General features: G+C 33.7%; 1 protein-coding gene across 4 annotated transcripts in view; it reads right to left on the bottom strand.

The window, feature by feature from the left end:
- The window catches only part of ca10a (carbonic anhydrase 10 (inactive)a), a 252,271-nt gene that overhangs the window by 131,991 nt on the left and 96,223 nt on the right, over positions 1-24,057 (bottom strand). For 3 of the 4 annotated variants that reach the window (NM_001037121.2, XM_087275380.1, XM_088651142.1), the window contains 1 exon segment: positions 17,143-17,285. In NM_001037121.2, coding sequence (NP_001032198.2) covers positions 17,143-17,285 — 143 coding nt within the window. 4 annotated transcript variants of the gene reach the window in all.

Here is a 24,057-nt window from a genome sequence, read left to right as displayed (position 1 = left end):
TCCGAAGAGATGCTTCTATCTTTGTTTTCTAAGTAAATAAATATTGTTACTACTTGATCAGCGTTGTGATTATTGTGAGTTGGGACAGGAGAAGGGGAAAACCCTAAATTGAGTATTTGAGTTTCTCTTTATTTATTTTTTTTCACACTTGTTATTGTTCCCACCAACCCTAGACTGGTCGGGACGTAACAATATATATATATATATATATATATATATATATATATATATATATATATATATATATATATATATATATATATATATGTGTGTATATATATATATATATATATATATGTGTGTGTGTGTGTGTGTATATATATATATATATATATATATATATATATATATATATATATATATATATATATATATATATATATATATATATATATATATATACATAATATTTATTTATTTTTTTCCAGCTCATTTTAACAAACATACTGTAAGATCATTTTGATTTGAGCGTGATCATTTTCCTCACTACAATCTATAATCTGATAAGACATTTTCACACCATTACATTCATAAATATTAGAATACATTTATTCTAAATGCAGAAAGTCTAAATTAATTTAGTTTTTTTTTCATTTAAATGTACTGTTTAATTAATTTTTTTAAACATTTCGAAACATAGTAGTTTTAGTAACTGTTTTGATTAGTTGCCATTATAACAGAACATAATTTTTTTTTTCTAATCTTGCAAAAAAATTGCTATTTAACCTAAAAGACACCCATTTTACCCCTTTTCAAGATCTAATATTAGGGTGCTTTCACGCCTAGCCTTTTGTTTTGGAACCTGTCTCCTTTGCCCAGTTAGCGCGGTTCGTTTGGCATATGTGAAACCACCAATCATCCGTGCCAAAACAATCCGCTCCGAGATCGCTTGAATGAGGTGGTCTCGGCTCGATTGCAAATAACTCTGGAGCAGTTTGAGAAAGCAATAGAATCTGAGCCCGGCTATATCACAGTGTTTTATGGATATGTAATAGGCATACAGCTATATGAAGAGAGAATTATGAGTAGGGCAGGAGGTCATTCCAGACATCCCAAGTCTCCCGGAAGTTCTGGGAGTCTCTTGCAAATGCACAGAGATGACTGATAATGACTGATAATCTCCCAAAATGACAGCTGAGTAAGTAAGCCGTGAAACCAATGTGAGGAGAGTTTACTCACACATGACTTGATTTAGCTATTTTGGTCAGTTTAGAAACTTTGCTGTGTGAAAGCGAACCGCACCAAGAACAATTAGCAACAATGTAACAATTTGAATCCCTGTTTTGGAACAAATGAATCAATTTACAGGTGTGAAAGCACCCTAAGTCTTTTGTGTCTCCAGAATGTGTCTGTAAAGTTTCAGCTCAAAACACCCATCAAAATATTTATTATACCTTTTTGTATATTGAGATGTTCTACTCCGAAAACAATGTTGCTGTTTTCGCTGCTTGTGCCTTTACTGCCAGTTCTCCCCGCAAACTGTTCCCACATGCCTGTCAGAGTGTGCCTTAATCTCCAGCTGCATCAGAGAAAGATCAGCACAAAGACAGACATGAAGGAAGCAGATCTCACGTAACGTTTGTGAGTAATCCTACAGTAAGAACCTTCCCAATGATTATTTGATGTATTTGTTGTGGAGTTAATTCAAGCCTTTTTGCAACGATGAGTCACACACAATATCATTACAAAGTTTATTTACTTACACACAGAAATACACACACATAGCATGCGCATTTAACTTTAGACTGTTTTTGCACAACAAATGTGACAGGATACACGGTAATATTCACTGCTGTATAGATCCATTATGTTAATGTACGAAATAAACCTGATTTAACATCCACAAACCAAGATAGAAGCCTCTTCTTTTATAATTGTACTGAAATGCGGCAGTAGCATTGAATTACGGAGCGATTGTACTGTCTTTATTACAAACATGCACTGTTTTAAAAACGAACTAAACTTGTAAAACTCATTCTTGATCACATTCGATGATGATTAATGATCACAGAGCAAAATAGATCTTTCAATACCAGTTGCTTTGTGCACATCCTGTCTTGTTGACATGATTATACTATATTACTATGGAGACGTTAATATTGTACATGGCTGTCAATCAATGATCAAGGTGGGGAAACCGCATTCCTATGTCACATTGCAGTGGGCCTCAAAAATGGGAGAGATTTGATTTCTATTTGAATGTCAGGAAATTTTATAAAATAGATTTATAATCTTTATATCACTCCAAGATAACAGTGGACACACTATAACTACACACAGTTCTGTCCAAACACTTTAAAAAGGATGATTTTCATCATAGGTGCCCTTTAAAGTATAATTTAATGGCTTATAAAGGTTAAATGGTGTAATTAGGCAAGTTTCATTTTTTATATATATATTTTTTTTAAGTTGAATTGGTTTATTCTGTGGCAAACCAAAAAATGAAACTTAAGGGTGCTAATAATAATGACCTTAATAAAAAAAAAATACTTTCATTCCAGAAAAAAGTAAAACAAATAAGATTTTTTCCAGAAGAAATATATTATTCGTTTGTTAAGTGGAACATCACTCGAGACTCAGCAAATGGTAATAATAAACATTTACAAAGCAATGTATCATATTATGTAAATATACTTTCAAAAATCATTATCACAATATACATAAACATACATATATATCCATGTCTAACATCAGATGGCCAGAAAGTGATTAATTTTTTATAAATTGTTCAAATATTCATGTCTGCGATGCAGCAAGTCCAGAGACTGTTGTGCACACCATGGTTTTATATAAAATTCACTTTAATATGTGATAGGACTAAAAGTGGTCATAAATATTTTCTCAATTCAAATGAGTAGTGGCTTGGACCCAGAAACAGTATTCCATACATCGGGGCTTAACAAGTGGATAGGAAATACTGCAAAAACATCAATCCTCGGTTAAACATCACTTTCAAGTATTCGAATATTTGGGGCAGCACACTGGAGCAGTGGGTTGCAAAATCATCTCACAGCAAGAAGGCTGCTGATTCAAGCCCCGGCAGATTCAGTTGACATTTCTGTGTGGAGTTTGCATGTTTTCCCCGTATTTGCATGGGTTTCCTCTGGGTGCTCCGGTTTCCCCCAGAGTCCAAAGACATGTGGTAGAGGTGAATTGGGTAAGCTAAACTGTCCATAGTGTATGTGTTTGAATGAGTGTGTATGGCTGTTTTCCAGTGATGGGTTGCAGCTGGAAGGGCATATGCTGCGTAAAAAATATGCTGGATAAGTTGGCGATTCATTCTGCTGTGGCGACCTCAGATTAATAAAGGCAGGGGTGTCAAACTCAATTCCTGGAGGGCCGAAGCCCTGCACAGTTTAGTTCCAACCCTGCTCCAACACACTTACCTGTAGGTTTCAAACAAGCCTGAAGGACTCAATTAGTTTAATCAGGTGTGTTTAATTAGGGTTGGAACTAAACTGTGCAGAGCTGCGGCCATTTTGGAACTGAGTTTGACACCTGTGAATAAAGGGAATAAGCTGAAAAGAAAATGAGTGAATGAATGAATTATCTGAATATTTGAAAAATATGAATAATAATAATTATAATTAAATAATAATATTGCTATTATTTACTAACAATATTGCAGTTAACTATGCATTTTAATTGTAAAGTTTAGATTTATTAATGATGACAAAACACCTTTTTATAAAATAGTACCAAAACATTCACCAAAGCTCTGGAACTCCCACACCACTCAATTAATCTCTTCTTAAAACCTTTGTATTTTTTTTTTTTTTTCGTTACAATCCTTAAGCCCTGTAGCTGTTGTTTGTTTCCTTTTTTATTTGCTCTCTTGTCTTTGTTTTTCCTTTTATGTGTTATTACTCTGCTATTTTTCTAAACCCTTTTATGTTTTTTTTATGTCTTTTTTGTTTTTGTAATGCGGCCACTAAAATGGTGCTATCTTTAATAAGCATATTTTTATTATAATTTATCACATGCCAAAAATTCTTATAAAAACAAAAGCAATTACATTTTACCTTAATTTTACAATATTTATATCAAAAGTACTACTCTGTGTTGACTGAATCAGCTAAAATTATAGCAATTTACAAACCAATTGACTAAACCGGCAGTTTGAACTGATCTACAAAAATAAGCCAAGTCAAAAAAACAGTTTGCTACATCATTTTAAAAGCTTTTAAAAACATGTTAATGCTTTCATTCTGGTGACTACCCTAATGGCAGAGTCTTCAGGAAACCTAATGACCAAATTATAAATGAATTAAAATAATTATAATATCCAAGACATTTCTTTATTTATAAACGTGTATATTTACAATGGTTTTGTAATTACAAATGACAAATCTAACCTAGCCACAGATCTGAGTACACCATGAGCATATGTCTAACTGTCGAACCGATATAGAATGCTGACTGCGAGTTAATTGTCTAAACTATATATTGCGGTCTAAAGAGCTGGGATAATGAAAACTCAGACAGCAGAACAGCAGCTAGTACTGCTGATGCTACCCAATGTTTAGCTCCTAATGACTTAACATCTTTTAAACAAGATCAAGGAGGAGGTTTTAACCAGATTATCAGCGAGATGAGGGATTTTGAAGAGACACGGCAGGACGTCCACGGCATGTTTACATATCTATTCCATTAGTTTAGGGCTTTACAGACACGAACACCTGCAATGAAAAGACTGCAATGCTGAGATGTCACTGCCATTGAATGAAGCACAGAAATCAAAGGTTATTAAGATATTTTAAACTCTTTTCTAGTAAAATGTATAGCTCAGTTATGGCTAATTCATAGTTGTTGAGCAAAGCGTGCCAGATTATAGTCATCCACGAAATAATACCCCACATTCAGTACAAACTTTGTATGAGTTTGTGTTGTTACATGATTTTCATTAATCCTCTAGTGAATCTTGCACTAAAGCAATGTATACAGCACTGTCTGAAAGAGAGCACAATGTAAGTGTTATCATATATGCATCATTTATAGCCATACTGTTTGTATATTTCAACAGCACAGCTACTGCCCTGATTTGCATGCTTAGTATAGTTCAATCATTTGCTCTGACTCAAAGTCTATATAGAATCACAGTTAAACTCCCAAAACGTCAAGATAAATAAAACCGAGATGGCAGATATTCTGGAAGAAATATTGCTTAAGGGCAAAATGTACACAATGCTAAACATATTCATGAAAAAAATGTTATGTATGGAGTATTATTTATGTGCTGCATGCTAGGGGACTTGTCTGTGGCTACATTTACATTACATGCTTCAAGTGACCCAATTCGCCCCCCCCCAAATGTGGCACAGAACTGATATGAGCCACGAACGTGTGCGCAGGATTCCAATTGTCTGCTCGGTTTTAGGTGTCATTTATGTGTGGAAATAAATCTGATGTGATATGTGCATTGCATCTGCTATGCAAGTGAACAGATTGGATTTACCCTTCGTTGCGAGTTGTACAACATTGAAAAAGCGTAGGCAATTGACATCAGCTTGGACAACATTCATGATTAGGTGACTCTTTTCAAAGGTGTAATGGAGGAAAAAGGCTTTACTCCTTTTTGCACCTTAGGAGATAAAGGTTTTGCTGAAATTTTAAAGAGGGTGTGAAACCTAAAATCTTGTATTATCATACAGTTTCATAAAATGGCACCATTTCACTTTTGCAGGGCAAAACTCCATCAGTAAAAATTCTGAAAAGACTTCATCAAAAACATAAAACACTAAATAATTAATAAATAATAATAATAAAAAATACCAATCCCAACTTTTTGATCAGTATATAGTGACCTTGGGTTGTTTCACCAATGCAGCTATCTATTAGGTCAGTGGTTCACAACCATTTTCTGGAACCAAAACCAAAAGTTGTGCACTTATTTTTTGACAAATATATTTTTGCAAATGTTAACAAAAAAGTCAGTGCCTAGACAATGTCAACCAGGCGTGCTCAAAGAACACTGGATAGGAGCAGACAACACAAGCATGTCAACCAACGCTAACTGATTGCATCATTGATTGATATCCACAGACTGCAGACACATCAAATATTGTTCAGGTAACTGTACCAGTTACCAGAGGGAAACTATTGATTTGAGAACACAGTTGCATTTGTTTATTTCAAAATTGCACATTTACAGTTATAATGGCCGGTTTCCACTGAGTGGTACGGTATGGTTCAGTTTGGTATGCTTTTATGGCCTTTCCACTCTCAAAAGGTTCCTAAAAGCGAACCGTACCGTAACGTTTTTTGGGTACCCTTTGCAAAGGGTACCTAGCACAACAAAAGGGTACCAAAAGGCGGAGCAAGACCCGCAACTGAATGCTATTGGTTTCCAGAGATATGGCACTTGCTCATGCAACAAGCCAGTAGAATAAAAAAAAAAAAAAAAAAACGCCTTTTTTAAATACACAGCCGAGTCATTACACCATAATAATATATACATACATTAACAAGCCATAGTTGACCTGATTTCAAACAAACCTTTTCGTCATCTTGATGAACAGCCACAAAGCCAAGAAGAAGAGCAGGATCTACCCTGTGCCCGGTTTACAAGACACTCTAATGTGCAAGCCGTTTCACTTTCTCTTGTGCATTTGTGTGTGCATCTATATTTGAAATAAGAAACTTTGAGCTGTGGATAATAACGTGCAGGTGATTATTGAGGAGCTTCTGACATCCGATCCTTTCAGAAAAGGACAAACGCGAGAGTGATGCACGAAAAAACAAAGGAGAAGCCAGAAAAAACAAAGGAGCAAATTATTCTTTCAGCACCCTAACACATGAACAAACTGCCATGTTTAACTATTAGCATCACGCTTTTGGACTATTTCGAACTTGGAATGATGGAATTACTTTCTAACAAGAGGTTACATGTGCTGCTGAAGATTAAAGATACAGATGAGAGGTTTGCACTGACTGGGATATATGATGCGTGTTGTTTTTGAAGCTAAATAAGGACTAAATGTATGCTGTGTGTTGTTCTTCTGTAATTGGTAACATATCGGAGACTGTAAGGGTTTGTTTGTGTTCATATTTGTTGCATTTGTTTATTTATTTTATATAATTGCAGACAATACAGTAGGCTATTTTGCATTGATCTGCAGTTATAATCAAATCCGGTTCATAAAAAGGTTAATAAGGGACATTTTATAAATAGGTATGTGTGTTTATAAAGCATCTGTTTTGTGAGAAGTGCTTCTCATATGATATGTGAACAACCTTTACAGCTTTACTTTGACATTTTCTTGAGCGAGAATGATGTGAAGTAAAACTTTGTCGTACACCACACCCACCAAAAGAGTACCATTGGTACCCTTTTGGCAGTGGAAAAGCAATCCTAATAAAGTTGACCCACACCGACCTGTACCGCATCGTACTGTTCCACTCAGTGGAAACGGGCCATAAGAGACATATCATGATTGTGATTAAACCGATTGACAGCCCTGATATTATATACACACATGTGTAAATCAAATTTAAATTATACTTTTGAATGAAAAAAAGAGAAAATGATCATGCTCAGTGTTCCACATCTGAGATTCAACTGATTTCCCCCAGCAGTCCTTATTCGGTACAGAAGTAACCCACTAAGTGATCTGAACCTATGAGAAAGTGAGATGATTTCAATAAAACCTCTGCTATCATAATATTGGAGTAGGATCTGAACTGTCGAGACATGAAGGCACACTCTGAATCTCTGCTGTGGTGAAACCCTCAGTCTTTGATCTGCGAATAGAGGACAGGAGAGACTGCTGATCCATTTCCTCTTTCCCTGTGACCCATTTTCCTACGACTCCAGCTACAGAAAGATTGCGTACAACCCATGGACCTTACAAAACCTCCTTCCCATGGACACAAGTAATGGAATCAAATTATTTTCTAGCTTTAATTTTATGATTCAAATTTATTCACCCACGCAGATGGACGAACGGCAGCTTAGGTTGCGTATTTCGATGCATCCATGAATAAGGGCTTTTGCGATCCAGTTGTAATTAAATCCTGCATCTTGACAAGCAAGAGGCCACGGCGAGACAGACATAATTGCAGCCTTTGAGATATTCATGCGCAAACTGCTTTGTATACTGTGACAGCTTAGCAGGTTCAGCCAACACAAACTTGAGTCTAATTAATTTGAATCAGTAATTTGCATAACTAAATCAATTCTCATAATCACGAGGCGTTTCACCCTCAGCAATAAACATCTGTGTCCTTTGTGGTTTATTACATTCGCCGTGAAAAATGGAGACGAGCTTTAGGTATGCCCATGTAAGTCGAGCAAACACTTTCTATAATAAATATTTTACATTTGCACTTTTATTCAAAAATATTTAACTGCATATTTTATGCTAATGTTCCTCTGAGGTTTGCCAGCACATGAAGCTCGCTTAGGAAATGGAGCAGTCGTGCCTGTAAGCGGCATGTTCTGCAGAGTTGCAGAATTACAGCGGATAGAAACTCTAATCTGGAAGCAACTTGGCATGACGTGTGCTGTTCATAGAAATAAAAAATAAAAAACAATGAATAAAAAAAATAACAAAACCAACAAACAAATCAACAACATCAACAACAAAAAAAGCAAAAACAAATAAAAAAGTGGCTGTTTTTAATTAAAAAATGTTTGCGTCATTCATTTGTATATTTTGAATAAAACATTTGAAATTGTATTTTTATTATATTTCTTTTTAATATTTATAGGCTGATAGTCATCTGACAAATGGGTTACCAATGAAAAATGGGTAACACTTTATTTTGATGGTGCATTTGATTATTAGCAGACTGTCTGCTTAATATCTGTTGATATGCTCACTTAAACATTTAACTGACCAAGAAACTATGCGTGTCAACACTCAACCTACCCTAACAGTCTACTAATAGTCAAATGAGAATTAGTTTGCATGTAGATGCAATGTAACTTAAATGCAACAAACAGACCATCAAAACAAAGTGTGACCGAAAAATGTCTTTGGGCTAATTTGGGTACATTTACTAGGAGTGTGGCGAGATGCTTACTCCACGAGACGAGACATGAGATTGGGTTCACGAGAACAAGATGAGATTTTAACAGTATTTTAAGAAATCTTCCATGATCTGAATCTTCTATTTAGGTGCTCAACTTGTAATGAATATTGATTTACTTCTATCTTAATAAATTCTATGCAGTAAAGTACATACAAAAACTGCTAAATATTTTGCCAATTGTATGTGAATGGAAACTCTTTTTAACATAGAATTTAGAATATTAGCAAAAGAGTTGCTAATAATTGTTGGAAGAAAAGTTTTCATTTAACTGAAAAACAAACCATCAAAAAATGCAAAACAATTTAGTTGCTTTTTAAAAAAATAGTAATAAGTATTTTTTTTTCTATTTTAATGAAGGACTTGTAAACACTGTTAAATATTGTTAAATATTGAGCTATAAACTCCACTAACTAGTTTCCCCCTGTACTGTTAAATATGAGAAATCAAACTCCTTTCACAAATTTATTTATTTTTTTTAATTATAAAATTGTCATTTTTGGTATTTCATCTTACATTTTTCAGCAGTTTTGCTTTTATTCAGCAAGATTTCATGCATGCCCAGTGACAATCTCTGAGCTACTGTATGCCATTGAAGTAAGGACTGATAGGAGAGTTATTTTAATGGAATTTGATACCACGCACGAATGAAAAGAACAGCATAAACGTGTGTTCAGTGATGATGATAGTGAATCTTCAGGAGTTCACTGTTTGTGGACAGAGATGTGTCTTTACTGACTCGGTAGGTGTAGATAATAGTGTTAAACAGCCATGTGAGTATGGCTTATCCTGTTGCAAAATGTAGCTACATGAATGTACTAATTAAAAGTACTAGTTTGATGATTACGGTCTTTACACATCTGCACTGCACTTCAATAATGTGACTAAAAAAGTCTTAATTTGATTTGTGTTTGCGACGACTATGACTTTCAGAATATCAAAAGAGCTATCTCATCACATGGTTATGAGCCATGGTTATTGTGTGTGGTGTCAGTTTTAGCCTTTTTTGGATGCAGCAACCTTAAACTTTTAAAGGTTATGTCACACATGCATAAGCAAACAAGTGATACGTGCAAAAAAAGAGACCAACCTGGGTTGCCAGGTGTGTGCAAAGCACTTAATTTGCTGTTCAAATCTAATCCTGCCTCCAAACTTAAATGCTTAATTTACCCTCACACTCCATAACATTGCAACTCACGAGACAACTTTTCCGCTCAATGAGAAATCTTGTCGTGATTTATTCCTACGTCATCCGGGATCTCGTCACACCCCTAACATTTACATTGAGGAATTTTGTTCAATGTCTAATGTCCCTTCATTGTAAAAAAAAGAAAAAAAGAACTGAGTTTAAAATAAGGTAAACAAAAAATATATAATAATAATTTTCTTATTAATTAATGTAAAAAGACTAATGAAAAATAAACATGCATTCGCAAAAATCATTTTATTAAAACGTCAACTATGACTTAAACATCAAGGCAAAAAATACCCAAATGAAACAAAAAACATTCTTGATTCAGTGATTAAATATATACCACTAAAACAGAAACTATTAAGCATAAGAGCATAACTTTTACAAACAGTGGAAAAAAATTAAACATTCTGTTCCAAGGCCAACACGTGTTACACATGTGTGTAAAGCGAAAAAAAAGTACTATGACCCCCCCAACAGTGTGTTCTCCAGCAGATCAGTACAGATGTCATCCCATGGCACCATGTTTGCCGTTCCACCGTGTTCCCAGTGTAATTATCTAGATTCAGAGTCGCTAGAGGAGTATTGGCTCCCTGTGGCAGCAGAACTCCCCATCTGGTCATACATGCATCTTGCATGTTAACTGCTTTCAATCTCCTTCTCCTGCCAGCCAGATTGCAGGAGAAATGACATCACTGATCCTTGAACTCTGATGAAAAGAATATTATATCCAACTGACACTGCCATCACCCCTAATTACACGGCTGTACCAAGCAATCACATACTTTCAACTGTGACTGGTTTGGTTTTCTTACTTTTTTTTTTGAAGAACAATGAGTTCTTCTTACTGCTTACTGCTTATTACTTACGACATTTTATAGACTAAATTAAAATGATGAAAAAACTAATAAAATAAAAACACTTTTTTATTGTATATTCTTGGTATTTTTTTTCTTCTTGTCAGTTAAATCCTTCATTAAACATGTCAAATTAGATTTTCATTTTAGTTTCATAATACCAGTCCAACCAAATAATAATAATAACAATTACCTTTAAAAAGTTACAGTGGAATAAAAACTTGTTCTAATTCTATATTAATCCTATTTTAAGTGTTGTTTTACATTCCACTTAAAATTGTAAAAGCAAAATTGGGTTACAATTAGACTTGTCAAAAGTATCAACTTGAGTACAAATCATCAGTAAAAATTTAAAAACAGTTTTCCTCTTACATTTGAGCACAGTTAAGCATGTTCATGTAAACAGCCATTGTGTTCACACGCTCAAAATTTATCACAGCAGAAAATACACAGAAAATACATTTTTAAAACTGTGCCATTGACACTTAACCCTACTTGCGATAATAATTTCACATTTTATTATGATTAACTGTTTTTTTCACCTACAGCAAGGTGAAAACAAGTATTGAACAGGTCATATTTTTTCCTGTTAATTATATTTCTAAAGAAGCTTTTGACTTGAAATTGGACCAGATTTTGGTAAAAACCCAAACAATACAAACATAAAAATAAAACAAACAAAAAAATAAATTTGACAAATTAGTTACGTGTAATAACAATGAAATGACACAAGGAGAAAGTACTGAACTACTAAAACATATTTAAACCTGCTGTATGTATTGTAACAGAAATTTTGAGGAGGAGTCTGTTAGGTTGTTATAACTCTCCCCAAACCCTGTTCCTGAACTTTCTTAATTAAATGCCAACTTTAACACCCACTCAGCTCGAAGTAGAAAAAGCAAGCCACGGCCACTGTTTTTAAGTTCCATTTTTTCTAGGAATTGAGTAACAATAAGAAAAAATAACTGTCACAGCTTCCGGTTCATGGGGACTTTAAAGATGCCTCTCATATGGAAAATGAAGTAACATGCATTGCTCAGGTGGTAGATTTTCAGACTTCGAGTATAAAAATCTTGATGGTTTCATGGGTCTCCTCTATGAAATCTGATCTTTAATTTGTATTTTTTTTATTAGATTTAAGTCAGGTGACTGGCTGGGCCATTCTACAGCTTGATTTTCTTTCTCTGAAAGCATTTGAGAGTTTCCTTGGCTGTATTTTGGTTCATTGTCTTGCTGAAATGTCTACCCTGGTTTCATCTTCTTGATAATGTAGATGTTGGACTGAAACAGTAAATACTATTTGCAATAACAAAGAGCAAAAAATGGCTGAATGACTACTAAGAGATTTCAGCTGCTGTCTGGGCTTTTGCTACCTTTCTACACCTCTTTTTCTTCAGAACTTAATTTGTAAACGAATGAGATTTGTTTTACTTTTATATATGTATTTCTATGGTTATTACCAACATCCGGGGAACATTTCAAGTTAACAGCACCTTTAGAAATATGTCTTCAGAGAAAAAAGGTGATGTATTCAATACTCATTTTCCCCACTGTAATTAATAAAAATCACATTAAACAAAATTAAAAGATTAACTTTTCTTGATGTAACAAACCACCTTTGTGAATCCCTGTTTGTAAAACTCCAGCCTGTTTTAACTCAAATCAATATTCCATGACCATGTATTTAGTTAAATCTGCTGCTAGGTGGAATAATGCACAGTCATCTAATGCTAATTGCAAAACAAACCCCAACAGGGTGATCAAAGCACCCCTGTTTTGCACTCAGGTCTTAATCATCCCCATGTAATCGGATGATAATGACCAGCTAACTGTACATGATCCCTTATTACAGTACTTCACATCAGTACACATTTACAGAAGATAACAAGCTATTTAAATGAAGAAAAACACACATTTATCAAGGTAAATCTCTTGTGTGTGTCGCCTAGTTCAAATACAGGCCCGTTTGAGCTGACTGATAGCCACACTGATGCTATCAGTTTATACACAGAATGTATCTCACACTGTCAACTAGCCAAGCTAATGAAATCGCAATGACAAGACCGACTCTGTGAGTAATCTAATATGATATTGATGTAACTGAATAAAAACTGTGTGCAGATCGTATCTGGCGCTGTTTGTCTCTGGGCTTGATTCTGTCCTGCTTTACCAGCGCTGACAAAAGGAAGGTGACACAGTGCACTGCGCTATGCTCTACATTACACCCATGCTTCGCTAATGCTGATTTGTTTCGCTAATTAGTCCTATCTCATATCTACAGCACCCCCTTAGCTAATGACGTCGAGAGGAAAATATTTTCATGTGGCATCTTTTCATATTCGTGTCTCAAATTCTGCACTTTTCTGATTGGGGACTTCAATGAGGGACACGATACTGTCATCTTCCTCCCTTGTCAGAGCGATTAAATTCATTAAAAGCTCTTCAAGTAATTGCGACTCATCTACAGCAGAGCAAATATTCAATTAATACAGACAATTTAATAACTGTGATTCCCTCAATCCTAAGCACATAACCTTGATGCATGTCTGCACTTGATTAATTGCTTTTCTATTCGGAGGTCATTTTAATTTCCTTTAACTATTCATTAGTCCATTTATCATGCTGTGGAGAGCCTGGCAATGTAAACTCCTCTTTGACAGAAGCTCAAACACATATGGTGGGACTTCGAACGCACTCTGACTCTTTATCAAGGAGTTCAGAGTCACATGTTTGAAACTGGTATGTCACTCTGTAGGGAAAAATGATTTATGTTCTATGTCCCAGCAAATCATAAAACAGTGAGCACAAAAAAATTATTATTTATAATGTACAAATAACCTGGTTTATCATAAAAAACAGTATTTATGCAACGCATAAGTTCATCCCAACCCAACAAAGGCGAGTACAAAAAAAACTTAACTCTGTAAAAAAAGTTGAAATTAAAGTTGCAGTATGTAAGTTTGACACCCAATGGTTGAACTAGGTATTGTTCATCAATTAAAACTAATGCACGCTCAGGTTGCCAGATTAATGACCAACAAAAGTCTTGAGCCTAAAGGCTGATCTAAATCGTGTTCTAAATAAAAGCAACAGCACATGATAGAAGGAAGATTTTCATATTGAAAGGAGTTTTTGTCCTAACCAACACCTCAAATTGATATATATCAGAAACAGCCTCTATTTCCCACAGGTGAACAACAGGATAAATGACAGCTCCAGTACACCACGTGTGCTTTATTTAGTACTAAATGCTAACAATGTGAGTTTGAACGCCATTTTACATGACATTTCCTCACCTTGGAATTATAAGGTTCTATCTGCATTCTAAATGATTTTGAGATAATGAGCTTCAAAGTTTTTGCATTCCATAGCAAACAGTACATGTGTAACATTTGTTTTTTGTTTTTTTTTGTTTTTTTAATAAAAAGTCTTCAAATGTAAACAACATCCCATAATGTACATAAGTTGTCATTTAAAAAGAATGTCAATAACTCAATTCTGACAAAAATGTCAGATAGAACCTTGAATTCTAAAGTGATGATTTTTGCCATCCTACTGAAAGCAGCAGCAGATAGTTCACCTTAGATCTTGAAAATAATAAACCATTTGAAATTGAACTTTAGAATTGTGAAATAATGCAAACCAACACATACTGTATCAGTGATTCAGTACCTACATTTAATAATGTTAAAGAGTTTTAATATGTATTAATTAGATCAGGGGTCACCAATCTCGGTCCTGGAGGGCCGGTGTCCCTGCAGGGTTTAGCTCCAACTTGCCTCAACACACCTGCATGGATGATTCAAGTATACCTACTGTAGTAAGACCTTGATTAGCTTGTTCAGGTGTGTTTGATTAGGGTTGGAGCTAAAATCTGCAGGACACCGGCCCTCCAGGAACAAGTTTGGTGACCACTGAATTAGATTATAAGCCTCACCATTTCATGAGTGAGTGCAAATTCTGTGCTTCTGAATGGCTGTGTCGTGTTTCGTCTGGTGCAAACTGCTCATCACCGCAAATTTCATCATGTACCGTGTTGTTAGGACACAGGGTGACAATGTAACCTGCTTACCTAATGTTTACATTCATAATATGTATATTATTTGCTAATGAATAACCTCATGTGGAATTCTGAACCTGCATCTTATTTTGGCGTTTGCTACTGTTTACCGGAGGTCGCATTTAGGTTAAGGGCACATGCTTTGAGAGCCTTTCTGAGTGAATGAATAAATGAAATAAGCTGTTTTCCCAACAAAGCAACCCAGGTGCTAAAATTTAATTGGCTAAATTGCCATTGGAGGGGTTAAAAAACCCAAAACAAAGACATGTAACCGGCATGTAACAGACATTTTTAAAGCAGAATAAATGACTTCAGCATTGTTTTTCAGATAAACAAGAATGTTCACTTAGCACGTTTCTTAAATATCTTCAAAAGCATTTTTAATACAAATAGCACCTTTAAAGTCTTTTTTATAATTGAATTCAGAATGAAGCATTTTCAGTGCAGATTAAATATAAATTATAAAAAATAAACTTAACTGATTTCAAAAGGCTCGCAATGTCAAGGGTGCTTTTGCCAAATTACTCTAAAGGGGATTATTATTGCTCCTCCTGTGTCTGATTGGCTCTCTAGTCATTGACTGATCTGTGCGAGTATGACACTCTGCCTCCACATGCATGACCTCAGCTACTAACAGCTAATGTTGTCCTCTCACCATACACAAATTATATGTAATGTAATGTGTATTTATGTATATAAATACATATTATATTACAAACAAATAATAGTGCTTCTATATGGTCAGTTCATGCAAAAAAAAAAAAAACAATTATATATATATATTTATATATATATATATATATATATATATATATATATATATATATATATATATATATATATATATATATATATATATATATAAAATTTTATTTTTTTTTTTTTAAAGAAAATTATTCTGTTCATCCCGGCGGCATTTATTAAATGTAAAAACATTGATAAATTATAAAATATTTATTAAAATGTTAAATAACTGCTTTCATATTGTATGTAATTTCAAATGAAATTATTACTCCAGTCATTACTGCTTTTATTATAATTACATTCATAATAATACTAATAATAATACTAATAATAATAATAATAATAATAATAATAATAATAATTGATATTAGAGTGATTTCTGATATTAGAGTGATGTGACTGAAAACTGGAGTAATGAAGCTTTAAAATCACTGGAATAAATTATTTAATTAAAGTATAAACCATTTTTAAACAGTTATCTTACAGTGCTATAACATTTCACATTTCCACAATTTGTATTGTATTTTTGATTAAATAAATGCAGCCTTGGTGAGCAAAAGAAGCTTATTTTAAAACATTTTAAAATCCTACGGACACCAAACTTTTGACCGGTAGTGTACCGTATATGAAATGTCAATAAATGCATAACCAAAGAAATGTATCTGAAATGTATTTGAAGAAAACCTTTTTGAAAAACTTTTGATCCACTACAAATTTTGACTACTGTATATCAAGAGATCATATCAATATATAACCTAAGAAACATATGAATATATGCCAAAAATGTACAACATGAGACAAAATAATGCTCAGAGACAGACATTTCTATAATTACCTGAGAGATTTAAAAGAATATCAACCTAAAACTGGTCCTGCAGTGTGAAAAACCTTGCAAATATCAGAGTTTGTTTTAAACAGCATTTTTATAATTATTACGGATGCAGCCAAGTATAGAATAACACATTGCAGAAGATATCATCTACACAATCACACACACACACAGTTGTTGTGAAGTGCGATGCATGTTCCTCGCATCAAAACACCAGTGGCAAACAGTACAATTTAAACTAAGCACCATAATTTACTGTCCCCACCATTCTGTATCAAGCATAAAGGCTGCCCTAGATTAGTTTTTTTTTTCCCACCAAAGTAGCACTTTCATAGTTGATCCTAGCACTTTGATAGTAGAAACAATGTTTTCTTTTGCCAAGCAGCTCAGCACAGAGATAATGCAGACATCAGATAAGACATGGCTTTACCTTTCGGCCGCCAGTGTTGAGCCTCAGTGGTGTCAGGAAGGGATCAAATATCATATGGCTGGTCTCGATGTTGACTGGAGACTGTCTCTTCCCCACAGAACACAGATTCCAAGCTGAATTTACAAGCCCCCAGAATGATGGCACTGCAACAAGATGAAACACAAAGGGATGATTTGCAGTATTCATCAAATAATCATACATCTTAAAAAGCGGGAAAAAAACATCGATAACTGGTGATTAAACTTTAATTATTTATTACACCACAAAAGAAAAAAAGAAATATCTATAATAATAATAATAATAATAATAATAATAATAATAACAATAATAGCAATGCCATTATTATTATTATTATTATTACTACTACTGTTATCATTACCATCTACACAAGGGGTTCATTCTTCATACCTTGCTTAAATGATCTATGATGATTTGGCAGATCCTGGTCTTTTAGTCTTGATAACTGATCTCTGGCTAATTTGTCTCTTTAAACAAGTTCGCGAATCAGAATAAAATGTCTGGATAAACTGACCTGAGATTGGTGCGTGTGTGTTAAAAGACAGATCTATACGATTAGCTGACGACACATTTTCTTTACCATAGAAGGCCTATTCAAGTTTCTTAATCAGTGTAAGGAATAACTGGCTGTTAAAATGTATTCTGCATCAAAAAGGTATTTTGATATATGGTTAAGGTATCTGCAACTTTTGTGAAGCATCAAATCACCGTCATATTCGCTGTTAAAACATGCATGACTGCATAAAATATTAAACCTTAATAATTGTGATTTAATCCTGAATATTTTGAATGTCCTTACAATAGTACGTGTTTGTATCTAAAAAATCCATGTTAATAAATGTTGCATGTTAATAAATGTGCAGATTGCCTTAGTTTTATTTATATACATTTTTAACTTTAATGAAATATATATAATTTTTCTAACTTCAAAACTATATCATGGTTTCCGTTACATTCATTTTTCTATGGTGGGGGGCCACACCAAAATTCATCCCGTCATGGCTACATTAATAGCGGGTTATAATCGCACAGTAACGTGTTAAAAGGTAATCAATTATTATTACATCACATTATTATAATTATTATTATTACAGCGCAAACTTTTCTATAATCGTAGTAGTGCTGTCCGTTATTCGTTCAATCCTTTAAGGTGACTGACTGACTGACTGACTGACTGACTGACTGACTGACTGACTGACTGACGCGTGATGCGTGACGCCAGCAAACACAACGTAGCTTTCAGATGAACAAAAACTTTATCTTGCTGGAGTTTATAGCTGCTTCACATTACTTCAGGAAGAATTAATGCCACTCTGTGTGTCTATTAGTGACATAAATATTCATAAACATAAACAATAATGTTGGAGACATACTCATTACATAAACGCACTGAATCGCACTTCAGCAGCGTTTATTTGAGAGCACACAAGAAAATCTGCACTTGAGCAGCATATATTTGAGCCCAATCGCAATTCTATTGTTGTAACCCTACCCCTTCCTCTTGGCCCTTACAGACTGATCCAGCTCATTATTTAAGGTGACAATACATCCTCTTTTTCCCGGACATGTTCTCTATTTGGGACTAAAAAATGCATTTAGCCAGGATTTATAAATCGCCTAATATGTCCCTGATTCTGCTTTCGTTTTCTCTAGCTGAGTTTATGCGTTACTTTATAAGCAAACTTTGGCATCTCAATCTCTCAGCAGCACAACAACTAGAGAGAGAGAGAGAGAGAGAGAGAGAGAGAGAGAGAGAGAGAGGGGGGGGGGGGGGGGGGTGGAGGGAGGGAGCAGATTTGACCTGTCAGTGGTGCACTTGGGTAGTTGAAGTGAAATAGTGGATTTCTTATTTTTTAGTTAATTTTTTTTACTTGAACACACTGAAAAGAAACAGAGTCATGTAAAAGGTGTTAAATGCTAAACATCTTTGTTGTTGTAATTGTCTGTTAAATAAAAATAAATCATTCTGTTGCTAAGGGCCATTACAGTTTAAAACAAAGAATGGTATTACTAATTAGAGGCATTCTCATATTTAATACTTCTTTACAAAGCCAAGAAATATAGTGTGCTCTGATAAACAGTGTCAGCTTTGCACATGAGTTTGCAGTTCTGTCTCTATTTTTTTATTTATTATTTTTACTGTCTCTAAATTTTGATGAATAAAATTATTCTTAAAAGTCACATTTTTTTATGTGCTGTGGAGAAAATGTGTGTTTCAATCCAGTTACTGCAAGTATATTTATGTTAAAGATAATATGTGCAATATATTATAAAGTTAATAAGGTTTGGGAACATTGATACAGTCATAATCTTCTTATGATACAAATACAGATTAAATAGATCTGATCATGTAAATGTTTGTACTAAACATACTGCACATTTTTATTAATTTAACAATAACTTATATCTGCTTCCCTGTGTGAAAGATATTTTTCAGCTCAACACTGGATCAAAAATTCATCAAAATGCTGTGTGTGAAATTGAAACTTTGGACACTCAACCTTTAGCAGTTGTTCAATTAACAATATATATATTTTTTTTTATGTTCCTGCTTTTAGCTGTTTCTACCATTTGCTGATGAAAAAAAAAACTGAAGTGACCTTTAATTAGTATTTTGCACTTTAAAAAAAAAAAAAAAAAAAAAAAATATATATATATATATATATATATATATATATATATATATATATATATATATATATATATATATATATATATATATTTGTTTATTCAATTAAGATATTTTTCAGGGTCTTAATAATTATTCTTTAATATATATTCTTATGTAAAAGGTTCACATTAATGCAACCAATATTTAATCAATACTAACTGTTGCTGACTTTTGTTCTCAGTTTGATTTAGCAGTTTATACATTCCACTTAACAAAATAGGTAAAAAAGAAGTAATCATGATTTGTGCTGATTTCTGATTTATATCGGTATCGGTTCGTACTGAAGGCTGCAATATCGGTATCGTATCGGATGTTAAAATGTTGTATCGGGACATCCCTATTTATTTCCAGCAGCTGGGGAATTAAATTTCCTTTAAATTTAAAATTCTGGTAATTTTCTGTAATTCAACTTGTTATTTTACAGTAAATTTCTGTAATTTAACAGCCGTTATTTTTCGTATTTTTCCGGCACCCCTGCTGCCGAAAATAAATCGTAAAAATCACAGATTTTTTTACAGTGTAAGAAAATATCAGCATTCAGTACATACTTCCAGTATTAACGTTGCTTGAAAAGATCAGATCTAATCCTGTTTATATAAAATAAACCTGCTCCCGAGCAGGTTTGAGCTGCCACAACTGTTGCTAAGACAACAACTCTCGGATTTTTGAAAAATGAAATAACCAAATCCAGCTAATTAATTAATCCATGTACAAACAATGGACCCCAGTTTAGATGTTACAATTTTTTTTTTTAAAAGGATGTGAATGAATATCATAACTTTAAAATCTAATCCAGTGTATCGATCAAATGTTAAATTAGTAAGACATAGTTCATATTATATGCAATTTATAAAATATATTCAAGTGATTTCAAGCAATTAAAATCAATTATCCTTTGCTTAAAATGCATTCAACATTCTGTAATATCAGTAGGTATCAAAGCAATGACATTACCATGCTCTATTTCACTTACAGTGTGTTAATATAATTACCAGCATTCACTGAAACACTCTGACGCCTATTAAATTAGATTTTACGATCTAGTTTTCCTTATTACAAGTCTATTAACGGCTACGGCTCTGGTTTCAAATGCCATCCTCCACCAGAAGATGGCAGGTAGATTTGTCTACTGAGGATGGAAAATGTTTAAAGTGTTACAGCTGCCCCAGGTCTCCCTTACTCATAACTCTTTCATGCGCACAAGCCAGTCAGAGCAACAATACCCCTCTGTTCTTTCAAATAACTTTACTCAACATCTGCAGCATCGTTCCAGCAGCCCGTGACATTTCCAAGCAATTTAGACGATTTATACAAAGTGTTCGGCTTGGCATTTTCACAGCGTTGTGCTACATGCACCTCCAGCTGACAGCCATTACATGAGATGATTGGCAGCCTGCAAACTTTTTATATTTTTATCAATAATGTATGAGTCAGTCAGTGGTGTGTTTAAGGACCTCCAAGCTTGCAACTTCTATCAACTACACATTTTGGTTGGGCGACTTGACCTAGTTAGCATAGCAGAAAAGCCATGATTCAAAACAATTCATAATGTTTATCCCACCGCAATGACATCAGCACTACTGCCCTGGTTTCAGGCCTCCAAATAAGTTTAAAGACTATTCATAAATCACCGCTTCCATTGTCCCGATGCTGGGAGAAGCAGGTGGTCTCCAAACCATATTTTTCATGTAGCGGGGCGCCATCATTTGAAGCCACATTTTTCTGAACAAGCACCACCTGCTGTTTTCTGTCATACGACCACTCAACAATTCTCCTTGAGATGAGAACTTGACAAAGTAGCAGTGTGTTTGCACTCTTTAGTACATGGATAACCAAATACGCAGGCAGGACGTGTAATCTGTACAAAGGCTTACATATTGTTCCGTGACAATGCTTGATCAACAAAAGTGCGTCTCATCGACTGAGTAGTTTTCTGATTAATAAAAGTGCGGCTGGTCAGTGTGTTCAGCCATCGCTTCAGCAGCGTTTACTCAAAATTAACAGCCGGCTGCTATTCCACTCTCATTTCCTGCCAAAAATACAATTGCTGCATTAGATTAGAGAATGAAAATGGACTTGGGAGGGAAAAAAACAAAAACAAAAAAAAGGTTGAGTCATCTCTAATTTGGGAAAGCGTTGAAATAGGTTGTAATGTCCGCCAAGATGCAGGCTGAGAAATGGAAAATAATTCAGATGCTTCTAGATTGGTCACTGAACAGACAGGAAATCCATAACTGGAATGGGGACTGAAGTGTAAGGAATCGATCCACTAAACAAAGGTGACATGTCATAAATGTCATATTTATCACATTTTGGTAGCACAAAAAGCAGCAGCTTTTCACCTTTGGCATGAATACAAGCAAGATGATTTTAAACATTCTACGAATCAATGATGTTAATGTTTTTGCACATAAATAACTTACTATTCATGAAAAAGTAGACCACTGTCATTTTACTGGAGGGAATGATTTATGGATTAGTGATTTAAATTAGGTCTGTTCTTCATATATATCATGTGACTTCAGACGAGTCATTATATAGCATACTGAATCATCTGAACCACATTTAGATTCATTTGAACATATCATTAGAAGCTTGAAATTGGTTTTCCACTAATCAAACAAGTGCCTCAAAAAAAGCATTCCAATGATACACTTTCCATGTAGATTTTAAATGACTTTAGAGGTGACACATTTCCTCATGTGTATTTTACAAATTCATAATGTTCAATTTTTAAAATCTGTGAGTATGATTTACAAATAAATATTATCCTTTAAGAGTGCAAAAAGAAACAACTGACATGACTGGAGGGGTTTAATTTTCATGGATTAAGGAATTAAATTTAGTCTGTGCTTCATACAAATTTGTAGTGACTCTCAATATAGAGTAATGCAATTGATTTATTTAGCATTTAGATTTTCTAAGAACCAAAATTTACATCAATGCAAGCAAAATAAACTTTTATTGCACTTTTTTTATTCTTCATAATACAAATATATATTTTAATTACAGCATTTTAAAATAAATGTAATATATTATCATTATATTATTAAAGTTATTATATAACTTAAATTTTCTTTTTTTTATGTCAAAAATCCCAAGGTTTGTGTGTGCTTAATAAATACTTTTTAATTAATATTTGTATTTATAGTTATGTATTATGTTATAGATTGTTATTTTCAGCCTTTTTGACTGTACTAGTAAAGCACTTGGTTACAACTTGATTTTATATTTTATTTATTTTGAACAGAAAAATCATACACAAAACTTTTCTTTGAAGAAAATACATTTCAATATGGTCAAAATGGAGCAGTATGAAGCACAATTCAATTCAAGTTTATTCATATAGTGCTTTTAAAATGTAGATTGTGTCAAATCCGCTTAACATATAATTTCTAGTAAAGTATCGATTTCAGAGTTGAAGTTTAGTTCAGATCAGTGTGGTTTTAAATTTCACTGCTGAAAGTCCAGTTTTTTTTTCCCCAATCACTTCTATACATCACTATATTCCTTTTAAAATATATATTTATACAACTTTTTTAAATTGATTAATATCCTGACATTGTTTGAGAATCTTAAATTATATATATATATATATATATATATATATATATATATATATATATATATATATATATATATATATATATATATATATATATATATATATATGTGTGTGTATGGTTTTAAAATATATTCATATTTGAAAATGTTTGCTGTCAGTTAACCTGGAACAAAGACTTCTGCTGCTCGACAGTCTGGACAGTAGAGGACACAAGACGCAGATCTGCTCTGTAAGTTACCTTTCCAGACAAGGGGCGCATTTCATCATGTATGAAATTGGCTTGATTGAAGCTGCATGTTAAAGGACATGAGAATAAATAACTCGAGTGCCTATGGTGACAAAACACAAACATAGTGCAGCTTTAACACAGCAAAAAACCTCCATGGTGACATGCTATCATGTGGCTGTGTGTGTGCGTGCTCTGTGATGCTAACAATACAGACAGACACCAGTCAGGCTAATCATGTGAAAAAAAAATAAAAAATAAAAAAACAGCTAATACATGTTTAATACATATCTATCAAATGCCATCAGATGACTATTATATGATTATATAGTGTACTGAGATTCAGACAAACTTCTTTTAAGTTCTAACTGCAGACAAAATACATTTAGCTGATCACAAACTCTGTAACATTGAACTTGACATTGTTGAAATGTG

This window comes from Danio rerio, chromosome 12 (genome assembly GCF_052040795.2).
Source record: "Danio rerio strain M-AB ecotype USA chromosome 12, GRCz13ab, whole genome shotgun sequence".
NCBI lineage: Eukaryota > Metazoa > Chordata > Actinopteri > Cypriniformes > Danionidae > Danio > Danio rerio.
Note: the sequence above shows the minus strand (reverse complement) of the source record. Positions and strands in the feature narration are given on the sequence as shown.